Source organism: Mus pahari, chromosome 1, assembly GCF_900095145.1.
Source record: "Mus pahari chromosome 1, PAHARI_EIJ_v1.1, whole genome shotgun sequence".
NCBI lineage: Eukaryota > Metazoa > Chordata > Mammalia > Rodentia > Muridae > Mus > Mus pahari.
In genome coordinates, this window is record NC_034590.1 from 40,152,306 (window position 1) to 40,174,546 (window position 22,241).

The 22,241-nt window shown below is 45.1% G+C and overlaps 2 protein-coding genes across 2 annotated transcripts in view; one reads left to right on the forward strand and one right to left on the reverse strand.

Annotated features, from left to right (window-relative positions):
- Pgpep1l (pyroglutamyl-peptidase I like) overlaps window positions 1-10,139 on the reverse strand; it is a 31,766-nt gene extending 21,627 nt beyond the window's left edge. Inside the window, exons 1-2 of the mRNA XM_021191662.2 lie at window positions 10,082-10,139; window positions 1,327-1,379 (exon numbers count right to left, since the gene is read on the reverse strand). Of these exons, the coding sequence (XP_021047321.2) occupies window positions 1,327-1,379; window positions 10,082-10,115 (87 nt within the window). The 5' untranslated portion in view covers window positions 10,116-10,139. The remainder of the gene's footprint in view (window positions 1-1,326; window positions 1,380-10,081) is intronic.
- A 1,413-nt stretch (window positions 10,140-11,552) lies between these two features.
- Fam169b (family with sequence similarity 169 member B) overlaps window positions 11,553-22,241 on the forward strand; it is a 99,298-nt gene continuing 88,609 nt past the window's right edge. The window contains exons 1-2 of the mRNA XM_029535540.1: window positions 11,553-11,564; window positions 19,305-19,380. Of these exons, the coding sequence (XP_029391400.1) occupies window positions 11,553-11,564; window positions 19,305-19,380 (88 nt within the window). The remainder of the gene's footprint in view (window positions 11,565-19,304; window positions 19,381-22,241) is intronic.

Below are 22,241 nucleotides of genomic sequence, written 5' to 3' on the forward strand. Positions count from 1 at the left end.
TGGCTTCTGCATCAGCTCCTGCTTTCTGACCTGCTTGAGTTCCAGTCCTGCATCCTTTGGTGATCAAAAGCAGTATGGAAATGTAGGCCAAATAAACCCTTTCCTCCCCAACTTGCTTCTTGGTCATGATGTTTGTGCAGGAATAGAAACCCTGACTAAGACATATATATACAAATATATACACATATATATTTAAATGGGGAAACGGAGGCACCAAAACTTGAGCAAGCTTGTTTGCATGCCTGCAAGCCACTACTTGCAACTGGAGAAACTGAGAGGCAAACCAGAAGCAGTCTGGCGCTTTTCCATTGTTTATGGCTGCAGAAAGAAACTTAAGGGTCTGGGACTACTGGGGACTTGGCAGAAGTCCTGCTGATCAGAGACTGGCTGCAGAAAGCCAGGAGCTCATGAAAATCCGGTCCTGGCTTCTCTGTTACCTTGTGTACCAGAGCAAGGCTTGGCAATGAGTCCAAGGATCTCTGGGCTTTTTTATGATTGGAAAAGCAAAAGCCCAAATGCTAACTCAAGGGTCAAGAGTCTCCTGCCTGCCTCTGTGTTGTCAGACCACAAAGTCAGTGCCACGGTGGCCGTGAGTGCGGGACGCTAGCAGCTTTGCTGCGTTACTCAGCCGGACTGGGAAACCCTGAGAATAGACTCCAGGCCCCACATTTGGCTTGATCCAACATCAGTGTGAAGTTGAAAGCCAAGTTCGAACAGGCAGCTTTCAATACGCAGAGCCTCTAAGTGACACCCACATGAGGACTGATGGCAGATAGTTGGCCTAGGGAGGTGGGGACTCCAACCCTCCTATGCATAGTGGGCAGTCAGAGGATTTCCTCTCTCCTGGTTAGCTATATCCTCAAAAGCAAGCATGCTGTTGACAGTAACAACCACGTTCTCACCCACACCCCATGCCGTGCTCACGCAGAGCAGTGTGGACAAAGCTGCCATCACCCTGAGTCGTCAGTGGAGCCCAGGGACATCCATGTTATCACTCCTGCACGTGTTGCACGTGTCGGTGAGGACAAGAGCTGGTGAAAATGACTTTCCCCAGGCCCCACAATCCAAAGGAAGAGAGGGCAAGAATCTAGCCCTAGGTACAACAGAGCCTACATGGACCTTGATCCCACCTAGGAGTGTCCCTGAACAAATGGGAGAAGGACCTGACCAGGCAAGTCACACCATTCCAGGACCAAATACAAGCCTTTCTTCCAGGGGCCCCTGCTTGCCTTCCTTCCAAGGCGACTCTGGTTTCTTAGGAGTCCCACGCTCTGGGGTTTCCCAAGAGGCACAGAAAGAACCAGGTTGACCTGGGACAGGATTTACCTTCACGGCTTCCCAGCTGGAATTCACCAGGTGCTGCCGGAAGGGCCCAAAACCTGAAACCAAAGATAACCAGGTTTGCTCAAACCAGCCCACACTACCCAGTAACAAGTTCTGTCACCTGGCAACAAGATCCGTAGGCCCCAGAGAACCTCAGCCTTGCTAATCTGGGGGCTTCCTCAGAATTGGCTGTATGAAACCTAGTCAGGGAGCCCAAAAGAAAAGGGAGTGTGTGGGAGAAATGGCTCAGAGGTTAAAAGTACCTCCTGCTGGCCTTGGTTGCTGTTGCTGTGTGTGATAAATTGCCCAAAAACCAACCTGGGTAGGGTAGGGTTGATTTGGTTTCTGTTACTGCCCATCATCAAGGAAAGCCAAGGAGACAGACATTCAAGGTAGGAACATGGAGGCAGGGACCACAGACAAATGCCACTTAGCAGCTTGCATATACAACCCAGGACCACCTGCCCAGGGTGGCACTACAAATAGTGGGCCAAGTCCCCCTTTATGTATTAGCAAAAAAAAAAAAAAAAAAAAAAAACAAAAAACCAAAAAAACCCCAAACAAACAAACAAAACAAAACAAAAACCCTGCCCCACACACAGGTACATAGGTTGAATCTGATGGAGGCAATTCAGTTGAGGTCCCCTCTTTTCAGGTGTATCAAGTTGACAACAAAGACAAGCCACCAAGCTGCTTTTCCAGTGGACTTGAGTTCAGTTCCCTGCATCCATGTTCAGAGCCTCACAACTATCTGAAACTCCAGCCCCAGATCTATTGTCCTCTCCTGACCTACGCAGGCACCCAAACAACATGGCTCAGGCACACAGACATGGACACACGTGTGCAAGTACATGTGTGTGCGCGCGCATACATACATACATACACACACACACACACACACACACACGCACGCACGCACGCACGCACGCACAGTAACAAATACATAATTGAAAGACTGGTCTGATTCACTTTCGACAAGTATGCACAAGTGCCGGACTGGAATCAAACTGCATTAGTTGCTTTCTTCATAGCTGTTACAAAATACCTAACAGAGGCAACTTCTGGCAGGGAGGATTTATCCTGACTCATGGTTCAGAGGGCCAGGTCCATCAGGGTCGGACAATAATGTTTGGCTGTGACAAGACGTGTCAGGATGTAGGTCGTTCATAAATATCAGCAGTCGGGAATGTGAACTGCTGAACCAAAGTGGAGCTACAAATTCCAAGACTGTTTTCCCAACAAGGCACTTCCTCCAGCTAGACTCTACTCCTTAAAGACTCCACAAGCCTCTCCAGAACCACAACCCCAGCTAGTGGCCCAGTATTCAAGTACATGAGTTTCACATTCAAACCGTTAACACACGCTTTGTGGAGGACCGGAAATCAACCCGTGTGAGCATCCCCAGCGGCTTATTGGCAAAGGCACAAAAGCAATCCCATGGGAGAGGACCACATTTTTAATCAATGGTGTTGTAGCGATGGGACACTTGGGATGCCTGCTAACTGTTCACAGGATCCAGAATTGCCTGGGAGCCAGGCCTCCGCACACGATAGGGAGTATATTTTGAATGTGTTCATTGAAAAGGGAGTACATTTTGACTGTGTTCGTTGAAATGGGAAGACTTGTCCACTGTGGACAGTGTCATTCCCTGGCTGGGGATCCTGGGCTGTGTAAGTAGAGAAAAGGGGCTGAGCAGTAACCTGCATCCATCGCTCTCTGCTTCCTGATTATAAATATTATCCTGCCACAGTGATTTCCCTGGCACAATAGCCGGTGCCATCGAATTATAGACCAGAATAAACCCTTTCTTCCTTCAGTTGCTCTTGTAGAGTATTTTCTCACAGCAAAGACCGCTAATTAAGACAGAAACCAAGAGGCAAAATCCTGGTCCCTTATGACTTGCAGTTTGGGTACAAGTGAATTCAACATGGAGAGCAAAGCCTTAGATGTAAGAAGTAAGACTGAAGTTTATAAAGGGAGAAAAAATGGGGCTGTTGTGTCTCAGGAGCTTTGATCCAAAAGGAAAACATGGACTCCATAATAATCACAAACATTGAGGCTGCTGTGGGTATGGCTTATGGGGTGCGAGGGATACAGGTAATGTGCACAGGGTTCAACCCAAGCACAAAAAAGAAAAGAAAGCACGAGCTTAGTAGGTAAAGCGCTCACCCAGCATGCTCAAAGCTTGGGATGCAAGCCTAACCACAAAAGCAGCCATGGCAGAGCACATCTCTAACCAGAAGAATCAGAAAGTGGAGGCAGGAAGAGCAGACATTTTAAGGCCATCCTCTGCTACACGGCAAGTATATCAAGTTGGAGGCTAACCAGAGCTTCAGGAGATATTTGTGGAGTGGTGGCTAAGGACAGGGTGTGGTATGTGTTGGGGGGGTGGTCCAGCTGTGGTTCTACACCCTCTGCTTCCCTCACTCAAGGTGTCCAGATGCCACCGCACACTGGGTGGGAAGGACGAAACAGCGTCCAGAATGGGGGAGGGGGGTATACAGGATCAGGGTCCTGCTGGGAGTGAGTGCTCTGTTAAGAGGTTATTACAGGGAAAGCACATATCTATTGTATAAAGACTATTATGGGATATATTTAAAAGGTCTAATTAAAGACTAGACAAAAGGAATGAGGAGATTTTGACTGCAGAGGACTTACAGTCACCACAGAAGCACATGAGAGAAATTTTGTTGTTGTTGTTGTTGTTTTGAGACAGGGTTTCTCTGTATAGCCCTGGCTGTCCTGGAACTCACTCTGTAGACCAGGATGGCATTGAACTCAGAAATCCATCTGCCTCTGCCTCTCTGCCTCTGCCTCTGCCTCTGCCTCTGCCTCTGCCTCTGCCTCTGCCTCTGCCTCTGCCTCTGCCTCTGCCTCTGCCTCTGCCTCTGCCTCTGCCTCTGCCTCTGCCTCTGCCTCTGCCTCTGCCTCTGCCTCTGCCTCTGCCTCTGCCTCTGCCTCTGCCTCTGCCTCCCAAGTGCTGGGATTAAAGGCATGTGCCACCACTGCCTGGCTGAGAGGATGTTTAACATTGTAGTTCAGAGCCTCAGAGAGGCTGATCATAGTGGTAAATGCCCTGCACCTGGAAGGCTGAGGTAGAAGGATTGAAAGTTCCAGGCTAGTCTGGGCTACATAGCAAGAACCTGTATCGAAATGAAATAAATTGTTGTCTTATCACAGCCAAAGCTATACAGAGAAACCCTGTCTCGAAAAAGACCAACCCCCCCAAAAAAGATTTTATTTGTTTATTTTATGTATATGAGTACAGTGTAGTTGGACAGATGGTTGTAGGCCAGCATGTGGTTGCTGAAAATTAAACTCAGTACCTCTGCTCGCTCTGGACCTGCTGGCTCCAGCCCAAAGATTTATTGTTATATGTAGCTGTCTTCAGACACACCAGAAGAGGGCATCAGATCTCATTATGGATGGTTGTGAGCTACCATGTGGTTGCTGGGATTTGAACTCAGGACCTCTGGAAGAACAGTCATTGCTCTTAACCGCTGAGCCATCTCTCCAGCCCTGCCAGTTTCTCATTCTTACCAGTATTTATAGATGGTTGTCACATTTCACTGTGGTCTTATTTCATTTTATTGTCTTATTATTATTAATTGGACATTAATCTCAGAACTGGAAACTATTGTTCATAGTATTGGTCTTTATAATACCCTAACTGTAAACTGTTTATATGTTCTTCTACAGGTTGTTAATAACTGTTCTACTTTAAGTGTTGCTGTAATAAAAACAACAACAAAAAGCAACTTAGAGGAGAAAGGAATTCATTTCAGCATATAATTATGTTATAGTCCATCACTGTGGGAAAGTTGAGGCAGGGACTTCAAACAATAGTCACATAGCGTCCACAATCAAAGAGCAGAGAGAAATGCACACATGCTCACTCGCTTGTGCTCAGTTTGATTTCTCCTCTCTCCTACAGCTCAAGGATCTCCAGCCTAATGAATGGTACCACCCACAGTGGGCTGGGCCTTCTCATATCAATTAGTCTATTGTCTTACTTGTGGGCACAGACAAACCCACAGGCCAACCATTCCTAGGGAATGTTGACATGCCCACAGGCCAACCATTGCCTAGAGAATGGTTCTGCCCACAGTAAACTATCTTCTTACATCAATTAGCTTAAATAAGATACCCCCCAAAAAAAATGCCCACAAAGCCAACCCAATTCCTCAACAATTCTTGACTGGGACTCTCTTCAGGTGATTAGGTTTCATCAAGTTGACAATTAAAGCTAACCGTCACAACGACTTGACAAGCTATGGAATCATCCATATTGTAGAATATTACTCTGCCATGAAAAGGGGCCAGGGAGTAGAAACAACCAAGATGGTTATAAGTTGAGGAATGAAAAACAAATGTGGAATAATCCATACAATGAAATACTTTGTAGCAAAAGGGCCTGTATGTAATTTGTATGCAAACTGATGCATACTATAACATGGATGAACACTGTGAGCGTGGTAAGTGAAATGAATTAGTTTCAAAAGACAAAGAATTCTAAATCCATGTATGTTAGCTGTCCTGAATAGGCATAGCTATATAGAGAGAAGGTGAATTTGCCTTTTCCCGGGGCTATGCCTGTTGAATATGGGATCCTATGGGCCATGACATTGATGGGATCTCTTTCAGCATCTCTATCTCTGTGTCTGTACTAAGGGGCACTGACACGCGAACTTTAAATGGGTGAAATGTAGAGCATGAGAAATGTGTGTGTGTGTGTCTGTGTGTGTGTATGTTACATGCACATGCATGTATGCAGATGTGCACACAAGTTCATCTATGGAGACTAGAGGAGGACATCAGGTGTCCTTTACTTTCTGTCTTATTGCTGCGACAGAGGTCCTCCTGTTTCCCCCCAACCCCCTGTGCTGGCATTACAGGTTACGTGCATGGATATACCTGGCTTTTTAAAAAAATTTTTTATCATGCTTAGGCATCAAGAATTCTTACCCACTGTGCCAGCCAAGTGCTACATCTTAATAAATTCATTCACATTTAAAAAATAACCTATCTATGAACACATTCCAAAAACTTGGACGAACCTTAGAAGAATCACAGTGAAAAAAAAAAAATTCCAGTATCGGATGGCCACATACTACCTGATTCCATGGTCATAATACTTTCCTTATAAAGATAATTGGAAAAATAGCTAAGAGACTAATGGCTGTCAGGGGAGTTATTAATAAAAACTGCCAACTTGACTGTATCAAGAGATGGCCAGAATACAACTAGGTGTGTCTTGGAGAGAGGATGACATCATGAGGGCTTGACCTAATGAACGCTTTGGTTTAACTGACCTTTCAAAAAGACTTTTTTTATTTGTAATCGTGTGTACAGGTGCCCATGCGGGCCAGAAGAGGGTATCAGATCCTTTAGAACTGAAGTTATGGGTGGTCAAGAGCCAACCATGAGTGGATGCTGGGAATCAAACCCTGGTCTCTGGAAGAACAGCCAGTGCTCTTAAGCACTGATCTTTCTCTCCAGCCCCCTCAAATGGTCATTCTTTGATGATGTAAAATGTGAACAAACTACTTTGAGGTGGTAGAACCATGGAGGATGGGGCCAGGTTGAAGGAAGTGGGTCATTGGGAGCACTTCCTTGGGCTATATCTTGGGTTCCTGTCGCTGTTACATTCTGCTTCCTGTCCACCATCAGACAAAACCTTCTTCTCTACTTTTCCTTTGTCACTATGAATTTCTCCCTCATCAAGGGCTCAGATACAATGATACTGGCCACAGTGGATGGAAATGTCTGACAACAGCTATAAAATAAATCTCTCCTCCATCTATGGTGTTCATATCAGATGTTTTCTTACAACACCTCAACCAACATGGAAACTAAATCTGCAGTGGTCAGCTTTGTCAACCTGATATAACCTAGAATCCCAGAGAGGGACAGTCTCAATGATCATCTACATTGGGTTGTCTGGTGGGCATTTCTGCTAGGGACTATTTTGTTAATTGATGTGGGGGATCCCAGTTCACTATGGGCAGTGTCATTCCCTAGGCATTGGGTCCTGAACTATAAAAGAATGAAGAAATCCAAGCTGAACATGAGAAAGCAAACAAGAGAGCAAGTATGTATGCATTTCTCTCTGCTTTTGACTGTGGATGTGATGTGACCAGCTCTCTGAAGTGCCCACCATGATGAACTGTAACCTGGAATTGTAAACGGAAATAAACTCCTTTATCCTTTGTCGTTTGTTTGTTTTCATTTTATTACAGCCAAATGAGTCTGAAAAGTACACCAAATGTTAAAATGGGGGAAGAAAGTGTGGAAGAAGCTATAAGGGAGTGGTAGCAGAGGAGGGCGTTTTGAGGTGGAGGCAATTCCAGGCAGCCTTGCACTGGTCTAAATTGTATAGAGCGGTCTGTGTGCACATGCGCACATGCTCATTCCTCAACCCCCTCCATCCCTTTCTCCTTCCCTTCCTTCTCCCCTCTCTCTGCTTCTCTCTTTCTTAATTGTACTGATGTTAATATGTTGGATTTGACATTGAAGATGTCAGCAGCAGGCAACCCTAGTGAGATTTGCAAGGAGTTCTCTTTCTTTACAATTTCTTCTTGATCTATATTTCTAAAATAAAAAAATGTGTGGCCTCCTACTGGGGGAGGCTAGCATGTCAGACTGAGAGGAGGGGAGCCTCCTCTCAGCTTGGGCTGCAGGTAGGGTTGAGCATCGTCCTGCTCAGTTTTATCTGGAGTATGACTGAAGGGTTGAGTTCCTCACCTGACTCCCAGTGCATACTTCTCAGTTGCCACACTTTGGAGTCTGTAAAAGATCAGGATGCTACAACAAGTCGCTGGACCCCAGGGCCTCTAGAGTAGGTGGCAGCACTGGAGAGGGGATGCAGCTATGCCTGCCAACTGCTGAGTGTGCTGGTTGTGACCCATCATCAGGATTGGTTCCTAGGGAGAAAAACTTCAGGGGACAGAAAGCTTTTCAACACAATGGCCCAGCATCTCAGGACTACCATGTGGCTTTGACTGACAGGATACACAGTCTTGTAGCTGCTGTGGGAATCTGCAGCTCAAAAGAACGGCACAGAAAATGTTGAGAATAAGTAGAAAGACTGAGAAGCCAGCTTCCTCTAGGATCATTAAAAATCCATCGACACACATATCCCACGCTTTAGGACCACATTCAGCTTTGAGGAAACTACATCCTTGTTTGTTTTAAATTAGGAAAGACAACTCAGGGAGCAAGGTTAGAAGGTCTTGTTTTGCTGGGCTAAGCCCCATTCACCATCAAGACTGCCTTGGAACAGAGTTGGAGAGTCAGCCAGAAAATGTGGTAGCATCAGCGAATCCTGGGGAGGACTGCAGGTTCACCTGGTCTCTCATTTTACTGTTGGTGCTGGCCAATAGCTTGATCTGAAGGCTGTTTGTTAGAATCCTTGCATCTCCCCATCTGTCTACATGCCAGTTGTCAAGACAAGATTTACACATCTAGTGGCTCCAATAAAATGAAGAGCCTCCCCCCCCCCCCCCGCAACTCCAAACATCACTAATAAAGGAAGGCCACACTCTGGGATCCAGTGGGCATTTCCCAATGGCGATTGACTCCCAGCGACTCCTGGCTGATGAGAGAAATGTAGGGAAAGACGTGAGTCCAAGAGGGGGCAGCACATTTCCATGCCTATATTTCATTTGAGACAGGCACTGCTTTTTACCAAGAGTATGGTTTCCTGAGGATGTCAAGTGTAATTTGAGCCATTCCATCTCTGGACCCGAGATTAAAAAGAAAAAAAAAAAAAATCAAAAGTGCAGGGGAATAAGAGTGTCTCAAAAGAATGCTTTTTTTTTTTTTTTTCTCCTTTTGGAAGGCTGATTGTATGAATCACTGTCCGAAAGTATTTATCAAAGAAGTTTTCAATTAGGACAGGTGACAGGAATCCTTTATGTTTCCCTTTATCGAATACAAGTCGGAAAACTTGAAATGTGCCAAATGTGTCTAACTAAAAATAAATAAAGCGCTTTGGTGTCTGACTAAAAATAAGAGCATCGTGAGGAGAGAGTAAGCCCATAGGGACCAGCTGTGACAATGACAGGTGCCTGTGGCTGGGGTGACTTCAGATGTGCGGCTGAGATGGAGGACAGAGCAGTCACCATTCCATCCAGGCTGACCTTTTGGGGTTCAGAGGCATCAACCAGTGTGTGTGTGTGTGTGTGTGTGTGTGCACGCGTGCGTGCGTGTGCGTGTGTTTGTGTGTGTGTGTGTGTGTGTGTGTGTGTGTGTTCGGAGGCATCCACAACCAGTGTGTGCGTTGGTTTAGTTCAGTGTTTCCACAATAGCAAAAGCACCATGAGGTCTGGCGACTGCAGTCTCCTTCAAGAACTGGTCCTTTAAAAGGATGGTATGAGGCCCTTAAGCGTCTGTTCTGTCTAAATCTGCAATTCTCCACTGGGTCCTAGGCTTAGGGACAGCAGGTGACAGCCTGGGCTCCTCCCCAAGGGGCTGAAGGACAAACAAGGTCTGAGTGAACCTAAGCCACAAGCGGTCACCTCCGTGCATGGCACTCAAGTTATTTGTGGCGAAGGGGCTCAGAGACAGGAAAGCCTGTGTTTTTTTAATAGGGCCGAGCAGGAAGTCAGCTTCCATCTGGAATTCCTACCAACACCAGTTGCCACTCCTGTTTCCCTGGGAGAGCTGTTTACAAGCAGAGTCGAGCAAGTGCGCATTCCAGGCCCCAGCAGAAAGCAGCCGAAATCGAAACCCGGAACGCAGGGAAACTTGGGCTTACCGGTCACCACCACGCAGCGGGACTGCGAATCCATGAGACCCGGCTGCGCTGGGCTGGTCCAGCCAGGATCCAGGACGGAAAAGACCACGTGGGGAGTGTGGAAAGGCCACGCCCCTTGGGAGCAGAACTGGCGGCCTCTGGACACTCGAGGGTCATAGCGCCGCCAGAACTATGGACTCAATTTAGTTGATTCCATAGGATACATGACATCATGGTGCTCGACCCTGTAGCAACCAACTGTCCCAAGACTGCGTGGTTACTAGGACCCATCACTGAAATCGCTCAAGCTAGGACCGCGCGGGTCACCCTCTCTGTTACACCTACCTTCTTGATTACCTTGAATTTTTTTCCTTTCTTTTTCTTTTTCTTTTTTTCTTTTCCTTTTTTTTTTTTCTCGGTAAACCCCCCTGCTGCCTAGAGTATTCCCCTGTGTTTGAAAAGTGTGACTTGGCTTGTGATTGTTCTTGAATTCTGCAAAGTATTTAAACAAGCAACTAAACTCCCAGAAAACACTCACTGGAAGCTGACTGTAGGCGGTGGTTGCAAGCACCTGCTGCCTAAACCCAGTGGGTCCACCGTCAAATTTATCTCGGTTTTCTTGTTCTGTGGAGTGGGGCTCACCCCCGCCCGCTTTTACGGAGCATACTGCTTCCCACGCATGTCCCCAGCTGCATCTGCCTGGAGCGACAGGGGCTCACCAGCTGGCTGATGTCTGCTGGCTTCAGACTGGTTCATCCTGTCTGTGAAGTGCTTCCTACTGCGCTCCCTGGCAAAAGTGCCATCCGATGTCACCCACGGTCTTGGCATTTCTCTGAGTTAGTTGGGTTCTTAAAATCTGTCAGAGAAACAATAACTTTACTTTTGGGACAGTTCATCTATTGATGTCTTATGCAGCCTGCTGGCTTTTCAAAAATACTTAGTTTTGGTTTTGGTTTTGGTTTTGGTTTTGGTTTTGGTTTGTTTGTTTGTTTGTTTGTTGTTATTGTTGTTTTTAACTAAAATACTTCTTTTTTTTTTTTTTAAAGAGAAATAAAACTCATTCTTCTCTCTCCCCATCCGGGTGAGGCAGGGAAGCAGCCACGGGTGATCTGATGAGCCCCAGTAGTTGTTAACTACTTAATTGGCCACATGAGACATTCCCTTTAATTGGCCCTGCAGGTGGGATCCTGGCTTCTTTTGTTACCCGGGAGCAGGTGAAAGCCAGCTCTATGACTCCCCGCAAACCCACCCATCCACCCGGCCCCTCAGGCTGAGACCCGACTAGATTCTAGAGGAACTCAGGGGGCTTTGTACTGGGCCTGGCTGCAGGTGGGATGTCTTGGTCCTAGTTTCTCACATTCCTGTGGGCATTTGTAGACATTTGTCCAACTCCCTGTACTGAGCTGTCCCTCCCTGCTTGGTGGCCTTTTCCCATTTCTGTTAGGAGGGATTTGTTCCTTCCCTGCCAGAGTTCAAGCAGAGGACCGACGCGATGTCCCTGTTTGTAAAGGTGGTTTGCTGGTGGTGCTGAAGCTCCCAGTGCTCAGGAGGCAGACGCAGGCAGATCTTTGAGAGTTCGAGGCCAGCCTGGTCTACAGAGAAAGTTCCAGGATCTGTCTCAAATAAAATGAACACATGTCACAATGTCATGTGACCCTGTTTATGGATGCTTACTATGCTGAGAGAAAGCCCTTACCAGTTGTGTCAGTTGTGAACAATACTACTCTACTCTTTTGATAATGGAGCTGTAATCTCTTGCAGCTGCTGTTGTTATCATCATTATTATTATCATCATCCTTATTATTATTTAGAAAAGGCCTCGATGTGTTGCACAAGCTTGCCCCAAACCCTTCGGCTTATGTGATACTTCTGTTTCACCTCTCATAGACAATCTGGGATTATGGGTATGTGCTGCCATGCCGGGAGGGTATTTTGTTTGTTTGTTTGTTTGTTTGTTCGGTTTGCTTGTATTTGGATTTGACTCAGGCCGTTTTTATTTTCCCTATACTGGCATGCGTGCAGGATTTTCGACTTTCCCCAAATCCATTTGCTTTTCTTCTGCCCTAATGTTTTCTCTAACTTTGTAATGAAGTTTTTAAAAAGTCTTTAACTGATATAAAATGTTTTTGTTAGTCACAACGATGCATCAACTACTGCATCCGTCCTGACCTGCAAACAAACAAACAAACAAACAACACAAAGCTCACCATCTTTCCCTAAGAAGAAAACGGCTCAGAGAGGCATGGGGTTTTCGGGTCTGGGAGCTGCTCTTTCATTTCTTTTTTTCCACTGTAAAAGCAAATGTTCTCGAACAATTGCTGATGTCAAACCCTGCCTTTAGGCTGATGAAATACAGTAAGCCTGAGAATTTGTAAGGCAGCGAGGGGAGAGGTTTGCTTTAACAGAAAGCATGGTAATCTTCCTTACAAGATATTCCCCAGAGGGGAATGTTTGCAATTATATTCGTCTCGAGGGCAAGGTGTGACCCTCTCACTGAACCAGAAAGCAGCCATGTGTTCCCACTGGGGACCTCTGAGATGACAATATCCCCAGACTTCAAATATTTCACATTTTATACCAAACACGAAATTTTGTGGGATTGGTTTTAAATTCCTTCCTGTTGAGTGGTGACTTCCTGCTTAAGCAAGAGAAAGGATCACACGGGCTGTTTATTGTCCTGGAGGCAAACAGCTCTTTTGGTAAGGCACAGACAGCTGGATAGTTGACATCAATGAAATTTCATCAAACTGATCAAATTCCTGCAAGGGGGAGGAAAACGAAATCAATCATCAAGAAGCAGTGATTGTTTGAAGAAGAATGTTAACGCAGCCCTCCCCTACGCCGGCCATGTCTGCTCTCCGACTCTCCGCTTATGGCTACTGTCAATCACACAACCCATAGCTAAATTGCTTCTTGTCAAAGCACTAACTGATTCTCCAAAAATACGTCGCCGCATATTTGAGAGTCATATCTCTCCTACTCCCTTGTACCCCAAGGGTGGGCAGCTATAAAGTTTCTATAAAGGGCTGGGCAGGAAGTACTTCTAGCTTTGTGTAGCACATGGTCTCTGGTTCAGGTCTCCAGTCGGTCCTGCTGCAGTGGGCCATGTGGAGTCGATGCTATGGGAATCAGCTCTGTGGGCCATGTGGTGTAGATGCTATGGAAATCAGCTCTGGCCCCACTGCCATGATTATGGATGCTGAATTTAAAATTTCCTATAATATTGACATGTCGTGAAATAGTCTTCTTTGGCTAATATTTTTTTTTTTTTTTTTAACTATTGACAAATAGTGTAGAGACTATTTTGGGGATTTGGGCTGTACAAAAGTAGATGGTTGGATGAATGGGGGCTGTGGGTTGTACTATGTGAAATCTGCTAGAATTCATTGTTTCTCTAATGGGAAGCTTACAGTATAAAGCACTGAGATAGGTTTTCAGTAAGCTGAGTACATTGTACTTGTACCTCTTTGTAAACAATTTTGCTCCAGTTACCCGTGGTTGCTAGTGACCCCTGAAATATTAAATGAAAAATCCCAGTTATAAATAATGCATAAGTTTAAATCACACATTGCTTGGAGTACTGTGAGAGAATCTCGCAGTGTTAGGCTCCGTCCTGCCTGGATGTGACCCATCACTAGGTCCCATGTGGCTGCTTTGTATAGATGCTGCCCATCCCTTTATCACTCAGCAGAGCTCCTGGTTATCAGATGGGCCATGCAGGTCTCCTGAGACTTGTGTTCCTGTAACTCTTACCTTACTTACTAATGGCACTAAGGTATTATATTATATAAGGCAAGACTATTATAGCATATTGTTAGAACTATTCTTTTTAATTATATATTGTTAGTTAATGTTGATAGTTGCTTATCATGTCTACTTCGTATATTAGTTGCTAGCATAGGTTTATACATATAAGGAAAACAGAGGATCCATGGGTGGGTCTTATCCTTGGCCTCACATCCAGCTGATCGCTCTTCACAGAGAAGTGGCATCTCTGTACAATAGGGAGCAAGTACAGGCCTGAGTGAATATATGCTGTTGACACGGGCACAGCCATGTCAAGGGCCCCAATGCCTTAGCCCATGGAAGAGGCAAAGCCTTCCCCTGCTAAGGCTGAGAGGGATGGCAAAGCCTTCCTAGGGGGAAGCTCAGAGGGAGGGGAAAGGCTTCCTCTGCTCCCCGGTGGACAGAAAATGACCAGCATAGCGTTTTTGTCCCTGGATGAGCCTGAAGACTGCTCTCCTACAGAGACTGTGCCTACCCAGTTCTGCTAAACCTGTCTCCTGGATTCAGCTATATGCACTACTTAAGCCTCCCTGTGCATTGTATATAATAGGCTGAGCTTCCATGATGTTTCTGTCACTTCTCCAACAGCGAGCTCAGCCCACCCAATCCCAGTCTTCCTGTGTGTCCTTGTGTCTGCCTTTTTCTGAATTGCCTTGCTGTCCTGGTTAGGGTTCTGGGACTAAACGATTAAATGATTTAGGAGCCTGGGGATATAGCTCAGTCAGTAAAGTGCTTATCTGAGAAGCACGAGGACCCAAGTTCAATCCTCAGTAACCACATAAAAATTCCAGGTATGGAGATGTATGCCTGTCATCCCAGCACTGGGGGAGGTGAAGCCCTGGGGCTTACAGGACAGCCAGGCTGGCTGAATAGGTGAGCTCCAAGCAAAACAAACCTGCTTGTGGACGTTGTACATCGTGGTGCGGAGCCTAGTGCGCACCACGATGTACAACGTCCACAAGCAGTATGAGGCTGAAAGCTCCTTCAACTCCTTAGGTTCTTTCTCTAGTAGAGCAACCTTTTAAAACAAAAGCCAAAACAAACAAACAAAAAAACTCCTGCAAGTAGTCTAGAAAATAATGTTCTTCTGCCACATGCTGTAGCACAAAGCTTTAGCTGTGTTTCTTGGTTTTTTAGTTTGTTTTTGTTGTTGTTTTTTAGATTTATTTATTTAACTCATATGAGTACACTGTACACTTATTTTATGTATGTGAGTACAGTCTTCAGACACACCGGAAGAAGGCATCTGATCCCATTACAGATGGTTGTGAGCCACCATGTGGTTGCTGGGAATTGAACTCAGGACCTCTGGAAGAATAATCAGTGCTTTAAACAGTTGAGCCATCTCTCCAGCCCCTAGCTGTGGTTTGTGTCACATTTTCGGGGGTTGTATTAACCCTTATTTTATCACTCTTTATTTTTAACATATTTTTAAAAGTTTTATTGTGCAGTGGTGATTCGCCTGAATGTATGTGTGAGGGTGTGAGATCTTGGAGTTACAGAGAGTTATGAGCTGCCGTGTGGGTAGGGATTCGAACCTGAGTCCATCTAGAAAACACAATGCTCTTAACCACTGAGCCATTTCTCCAGGCCCCTCTTCACTTTTTTTTTTTTTTTTTTTTTTTTTTAAGTTTTTTTCGAGACAAGGTTTCTCTGTGTAGCTCTGGCTGGCTGTCCTGGAACTCACTTTGTAGACCAGGCTGGCTTCAAACTCAGAAATTCGCCTGGCTCTGCCTCCGGAGTGCTGGGACCATTTAAAACTTTTAAAGCAATCATAAAACTGAGATATTAGGGACTTTATTGCAACAATGGGATTATTGACAGCATTCCATGGGAAACTGGTCTAGAAGACAATGAATTTCTGGTTTCCTCTTCTTTTTGACTCAGAGTCTCTGTGTTTTGTCTTAGATGGCCTTGAACTACTAAATTCAAATGACTCCCCTGTCTCAGCCCTGTCAGTCCTATAGGACCAGCATGTCCTACATTAAGATAAGGTATTCTCTAATGTCTTCTATGAATTATAGTGTAGTTTTTCTTTATTTCATGTTTTAAAACTCCTGCAAGCTGGGCTGTGGTGGCATACGCCTTTAATCCCAGCACTTGGGAGGCAGAGGCAGGAGGATTTCTGAGTTCGAGGCCAGCCCGGTCTACAAAGTGAGTTCCAGGACAGCCAGGGCTATACAGAGAAACCCTGTCTCGAAAAAAAAAACAAAAAAACAAAACAAAAGCCAAAACAAACAAACAAAAAAAAACCCCCCCCACTTATATGGACATGTTTGTGTACCATGTGAGCAGCATATGTACACACACACACACACACACACACACACACTCCCTAAACAAAGATTATGTGATACAGGATAGTTTATCAAAGTCCCACGGCTTTAGTTTTTTTGTTAGGTTCATGCTCATGCAGAAAGGCATGATGAATAAATCCAGCAAACACCGTCGTTACTTAAATTACAGTGATGGTTTTTTACCAGGAATTAACCACCTCGATTACCAATGTTTTTAATTAAAAAAAAATTATTTTTTTATGTTTGGCGAGGAGCAATGATTACAAGCCCCCCCCCCTCCAGCCTTGGCCTGCAGTTGCTGGCTGATGGTACAGTACACGGTGGGTTTTAGCTTCAGCACCCATCTAGGGAAGACCCCAGTGGGCATGCTGCTCTGAACACACCTGCTCTTGTCTGCTGGATTCTCGCCTCACTTAACTTCTTGTTTTCAAACTTCACACTTAAAAGGGCTTCCCTCTCAAATGCTTGCAGCTCTTTCTTATTTAAGAATTAGTACTTTGGGGGCTGGTGAGATGGCTCAGTGGGTAAGAGCACCCGACTGCTCTTCCAAAGGTCCAGAGTTCAAATCCCAGCAACCACATGGTGGTTCANTTTTTTTTTTTTTTTTTTTTTTTTTTTTTTTAAGGAAGCACATCTCCTTCACTAAACAGTAACAACTGTTGCAACAGGAATTTGTTTATTCATTAAAATCCAGGAGCTGGCTGGGCCGATTGTTTAGGTGCTGAATTTTTACTGTTTAATTTCTCTAATACCTTGGGAATGACTCAACAGCTGTATTTTTAACACAGAGGAAATTCTTGTGTTGGTAAGTAAGGCCAGATGAAGGCCATAGTGGTACTTAAGAGTCCTCTTGGAACAGAGGCCGAATCAAACACATGGCTAGGTCTTTGCTGAGCCACTCCTCTTAACACAGATATAAACGGCATTTTTCTTTTATGTTGGCTTAGGGCCCAGGGCAATTTTGGTGTCAGTAATGAGTGTTAAATGGCTGAGTTTTTTTTTAAAGAAGACTTAGAAATATTGTGTCTCGTTTGTGGACAGTCTGCTCATCTGTTTAGGAAATCTGTGATAATTTCTGAGCATGTCAGACCTCAGATGTAGCTACATGTGAGACTAGCTTGTGCCCTAAGCTAAAACTTCTGTTAATTCTAATGTAATTAGTAGAGGGGAGGAACCTTTTGTGAAAGTCTTCAAGTGGTCGGCAAGTACCTCAGGGTGAATCTGTCAAGGAACGTGTGCAAGGTATTTGAAAGGAGAGTGTCCTGGGGTGGATCTGAGGATTGCTGTCTCAAGCATCCTGTTTTAAAGATTTATTTTATTTCTATGACTACACTGTAGCTGTCTTCAAACACCAGAAGAGGGCATAGGATCCCACTACAAATGGTTGTGAGCCATCATCTGGTTGCTGGGAATTGAACTCAGGACCTCTGGAAGAGCAATCAGTGCTCTTAACCACTGAGTCATCTCTACAGTCCTGCTGTCTCAGAAATCTAAGCACATGATTAAGCTACGGCAGTTTTTTTTTAAAAAAAAGATTTATTTTATTTATTATTTGTAAGTGTGCTGTAGCTGTCTTCAGACACCAGAAGAGGGAATCAGGTCTTGCTACAGATGGTGGTGAGCCACCATGTGGTTGCTGGGATTTGAACTCAGGACCTACCAGAAGAGCAGTCGGTGCTCCTAACTGCTGAGCCATCTCTCCAGCCCAAGCTATGGCAGTTCTAATGGTATGAAATGGTTATAGAAATAGCAAACAAAAGCATATATATAATGAAAAATATATAATGGAAATATATATCACACACACACACACACACACACACACATATGGTATATGTATATGTTGGGTCCAAGAATTTGGGAATGATCTCTCCCATGAAAACCAAGTTTGAACCAGAAAAGTGTCTTTATTCAGAAACTGCTATATCAGGGAAATGCTTGAGTTCTATTCCAAACCGTGTCAGTGGGAAGCAATACAGAACAACCTTTTAAAGCAAGCAAACAAACAAACAAAAAAAACCGAAACAACCCACAAATTAGGTGGGGCAGCCAATGGGCGTGGGAAATATGCATGTTGTATATTTCCAACTGTCTTTCACACCTGCCATTTTAAGTGGGTTACTAGCTGTCAAATACTTCAGATGGCATCCCTGATAACTTGGCCTGGATCAAAACCAACCGATTAGAGCCCCTTTAGCAACTTCTGGGTTTCGATTCTGACTGGGTGATAACCTACAAAGTATAGGATGAGGTATTGTGGTCTAAGTTCATATGAGGCACCTGGGACCAGACGGTGTTTCTGGAAATCCAGTTGTTTCTTAGAATTCAGCCTAGTACAAGATAGAGATGTGGGGGTGTGTGTCTCTGAGACTAAAGTGGCCTCTAAATACACAGACACATACACACACACACACAGACACATACACACACACACACAGACACATACACACACACACACACACACACACACACATTGTTTAAGGAGATAATTCACCTTATAAAGGAAAACATACCTTTTTGTTTTGTTTTGTTTTGTTTTGTTTTGTTTTGTTTTGTTTTTTGAGACAGGGTTTCTCTGTATAGCCCTGGCTGTCCTGTAACTCACTTTGTAGACCAGGCTGGCCTGAACTCAGAAATCTGCCTGCCTCTGCCTCCCAAGTGCTGGGATTAAAGGTGTGCACCACCACTCCCAGCTTTATTTTTTAATTTTTATATGTGTAGTTACCTATGCCATGGTGTAAGTGTGAAGGTCAGAGGACAATTTTATCAATTCAGTTCTCCCTTCCACTTTCTTTTCCCCTTCCCTTTCTCCCTCTTGCTCCAGCCTGTTTTGCTGTGGTTGCTGGGATTTGAACTCATGACCTCAGCGAGAGAAGTTGGTGCTCTTAACCGCTGAGCCATTTCACCCCTCTCTTCCACTTTTATACAGGTTCTGGAAATTGAATTTAATTCACCAGGATTCACTGAAAGCACCTTTACCCATGGACCCATCTCTCTCAGGACTGTTACATAAGCAACCTTCTACTCACCCCAGACTGGGAACTGACAGCAGACCAAAGGACAAAGACAAAGTACAGTCGCTAGCAAACTCCAGCTTGGAATCAATGAGTTTATTGGGGTTACTTACAGGAGCAGAAATAAAGACAGCTGCATCACCAAAGCCCACCCCAGCATGGGTGACAGCTCACAAAAACTGGAAACCGGGAGTCCACTGCACAGCCTGCGGGCAGCTGACAGGTTAGAGAGTGGCCTTTCCATGGGGCTCAGTTGTTTGAGCCTTTTTACAGTCAACTTAGCTGTTCTCTACTCTTTCCAGGCAATCTGGAGCTAACTCTTAGCAGGCTTTACTATTTATATTCTCTTTGGAGGGAGGGGGGCTAGTGAATCTTGTCCATTTCTGGGGTTTCCTGGAGCTATTCTTTGTTTTTTACTTCCTATCTTCCTGGAAGTATTTTTATCTGTCTACATGTGGTTTCCCTTCCCTGTAAACATTTGATTTTAATAAGTTTCCAACCTGGCGGTGGTGGCGCACGCCTTTAAACCCAGCACTTGGGAGGCAGAGGCAGGCGGATTTCTGAGTTCGAGGCCAGCCTTGTCTAGTGGACAGCCAGGGCTACACAGAGAAACCCTGTCTCGAAAAAACAAACAAACAAAAAACAAACAAGAACAACAACAACAACAAAAAAGAAGTTTGCTTCAAGGCAGGGTGTGGTGGCTCAGGCCTTTAATCCCTGTACTCCCTTCCCCTCCGGAGGGAGAGGCAGGCAGATCTATGTGAGTTTGAGGCCAGCCTGGTCTACAGAGTTCAAGGTTATCTAGGGCTACACAGAGAAACTGACTCAAAAAGACAAAGCAAAACAAAAAGTTTCTCTCAAAAGTGGAAGGGGTTTTAATTTGAAAGGAAACTGCTACACAGTGGAAGGGGAGGGAGACTATACCATTTAATGTATGCAAAGAAATGGCTGTGGATGTTTGAGTAAATGCTGGTTGTATTGAACAGTCTTGTCTGGCAGATGGTGCATGGCTGTGGGAGGCTGAGGGCAGGAGGATGGAGATTTTTAAAGCCAGCCTGAGCTATACAGTAAGGCACTATCTGAAGGGCCAAGACCGAGTTCTCAGCACAAAGGAGATTTATTTGCCTCAGGGGGACAAAGGGCAGGGAATGAGAGACTAAGACAGGAGATAGAGGATGAGGGAGAAGGGGAAGGGACATTTGTCCTGGAGGGACACTGGACTGTCTCCTGAGAGGAGACAGACATAGCTCATAGGAAAAGGGCAGTTTATAAAGGTAAAAGGGGACCCTGTGTTGTGCTTGTCAATTAGGTGAGTCAAAGGGGGCTTTAGATTGCTGGATTTTAATACTTTGATAGCTGGACCTTGGTAGTCAGCTTAAAGAGGAGGAAAAGGCTATATTAGGGAATGGGCCTTAGGAATGTAGTCTAATGGTTTTTAGCAAGGCAGAGGGAATGGGGCGAAGGGCAAGGCCTGCCAGAGCCAGGCTTGCCTTCCCGAGGCTGGCCAGAACCTCTCCGTCATTTGTTAGTTCGTTCAAATGTAAAACAGAGCAATATTAAGAACATCAGAAGCAAGGTTCAAATTAATGAATAAACTTTTGACCTACATGCTAATGGTTTGAGTAAAACACATTATTATCAAAGACACATACATAGACAAATATATATGATGATGGCTACATTGTAAAGACACTTGTGGCTACTGTTTGGTTTCCGGACCTGGGGCAAGGGATTGAGGTACACATTTTACGTCTCAAAGCAGCCCGATCTTCAGGTTCTCCCAGCATCCCTCTGTCCGTACCTGGCATACCCTGCCCCCAACCTTGAACTTTCCACTGCAGGGTCTGGGCTGCCCTTCCCCCAGAGGAGGGTCCTCCCTATATCATCCAGACATTTTGGTCTCTCAAATCCCTCGTCTTCTCTCTTTCTCTCTCCCTCCTTTGCCCCTCTCCTTTTACAATGGCAACTTCCTTGGCCTTGATCCTTGGGCCGGTGAACTTGCCCATCTTACAGCAGCTTCCCAACAAACCTGCCTTTAACATAATCGAATCTGGTTTAAATTGACTCATTTCACCAGTGGCGGAGAAATAACCTATCAGTTACTGAAAGACACTTACAAATAAGGCTGTAGTGTAGACACTTTAGGGAGAAGACCACACCCATCTGGATGTGTCTTATTTCCACCCCTTTCCCCAAACACCTATCTTTCTACCATTAACCTTAAATCTATGTTTAAAATCTAATAAACTGCGACTCTTTGACACAATGACTTACTCTGAAATTCTTTTTGGCACTGAAGTAAAAAATTCTGGCTTTACCGGAGTGGAAAAGAATTCCCTGCTACACACAGTGCAGAATTGTGTTGTGTCTCCTGTTACCATTGCCCCAAGACCCACTATCAGGATCCCAGATTGTTCTCCAGCTAATGGGCTCAAGCCTTCTTCCTCTTTCAGTCTCCCCAGTAGTTGGGACCTTAGGTGTGTTTCCATCATAGTCGGGTGAAAGGTGAAATTTGAAATCATTCACCACTGCATTCTCCCAAAGCAACGTTTTGAAACAGCTGTGTATACTGGAGAAAAATTGTTGACCTTGAATATTGCTTTGTCAAATGAGCTCCTGCTTGGCTTTTTAGTAAATCGTAGGCACGGTACAGTTTCCAGGAGACTGTTGGGACTTTGAAACCGGCAGAAAAGATTCCTAGATGCCCTGTGTTAGATGTGCGTTTATTACATATTTGCTATTTTTCAGCCAAGCAAAGTTTTTTGAAAAGGATTAATGCAAATGGTTTTTGCACATAGAAGGGAGCGTGGTGGAAACTCTGTCAGTACAAGCTTGGGGCACTGGGGAGGAGGCTGCTTGCCGGTGTTTATGGTAGCTCAAGAACATCAACAAACTCACTTTTGGCTCAAAAGTCATTCTTTTTGTGGATTAGACTTTGCAGAGTCAAGGTTTGGTAAAGAAACTACTGGAAGGTGGTCCCGAGGAGGTGTGTGTTGTGGGGAGGGGGGCAGAGATAAGCGCCCGCAGCAGGAGGCAATGGAGTGAGAAGGAGAAAGCCTCCGGGGAGGTGGCAGGGCGGGGCAG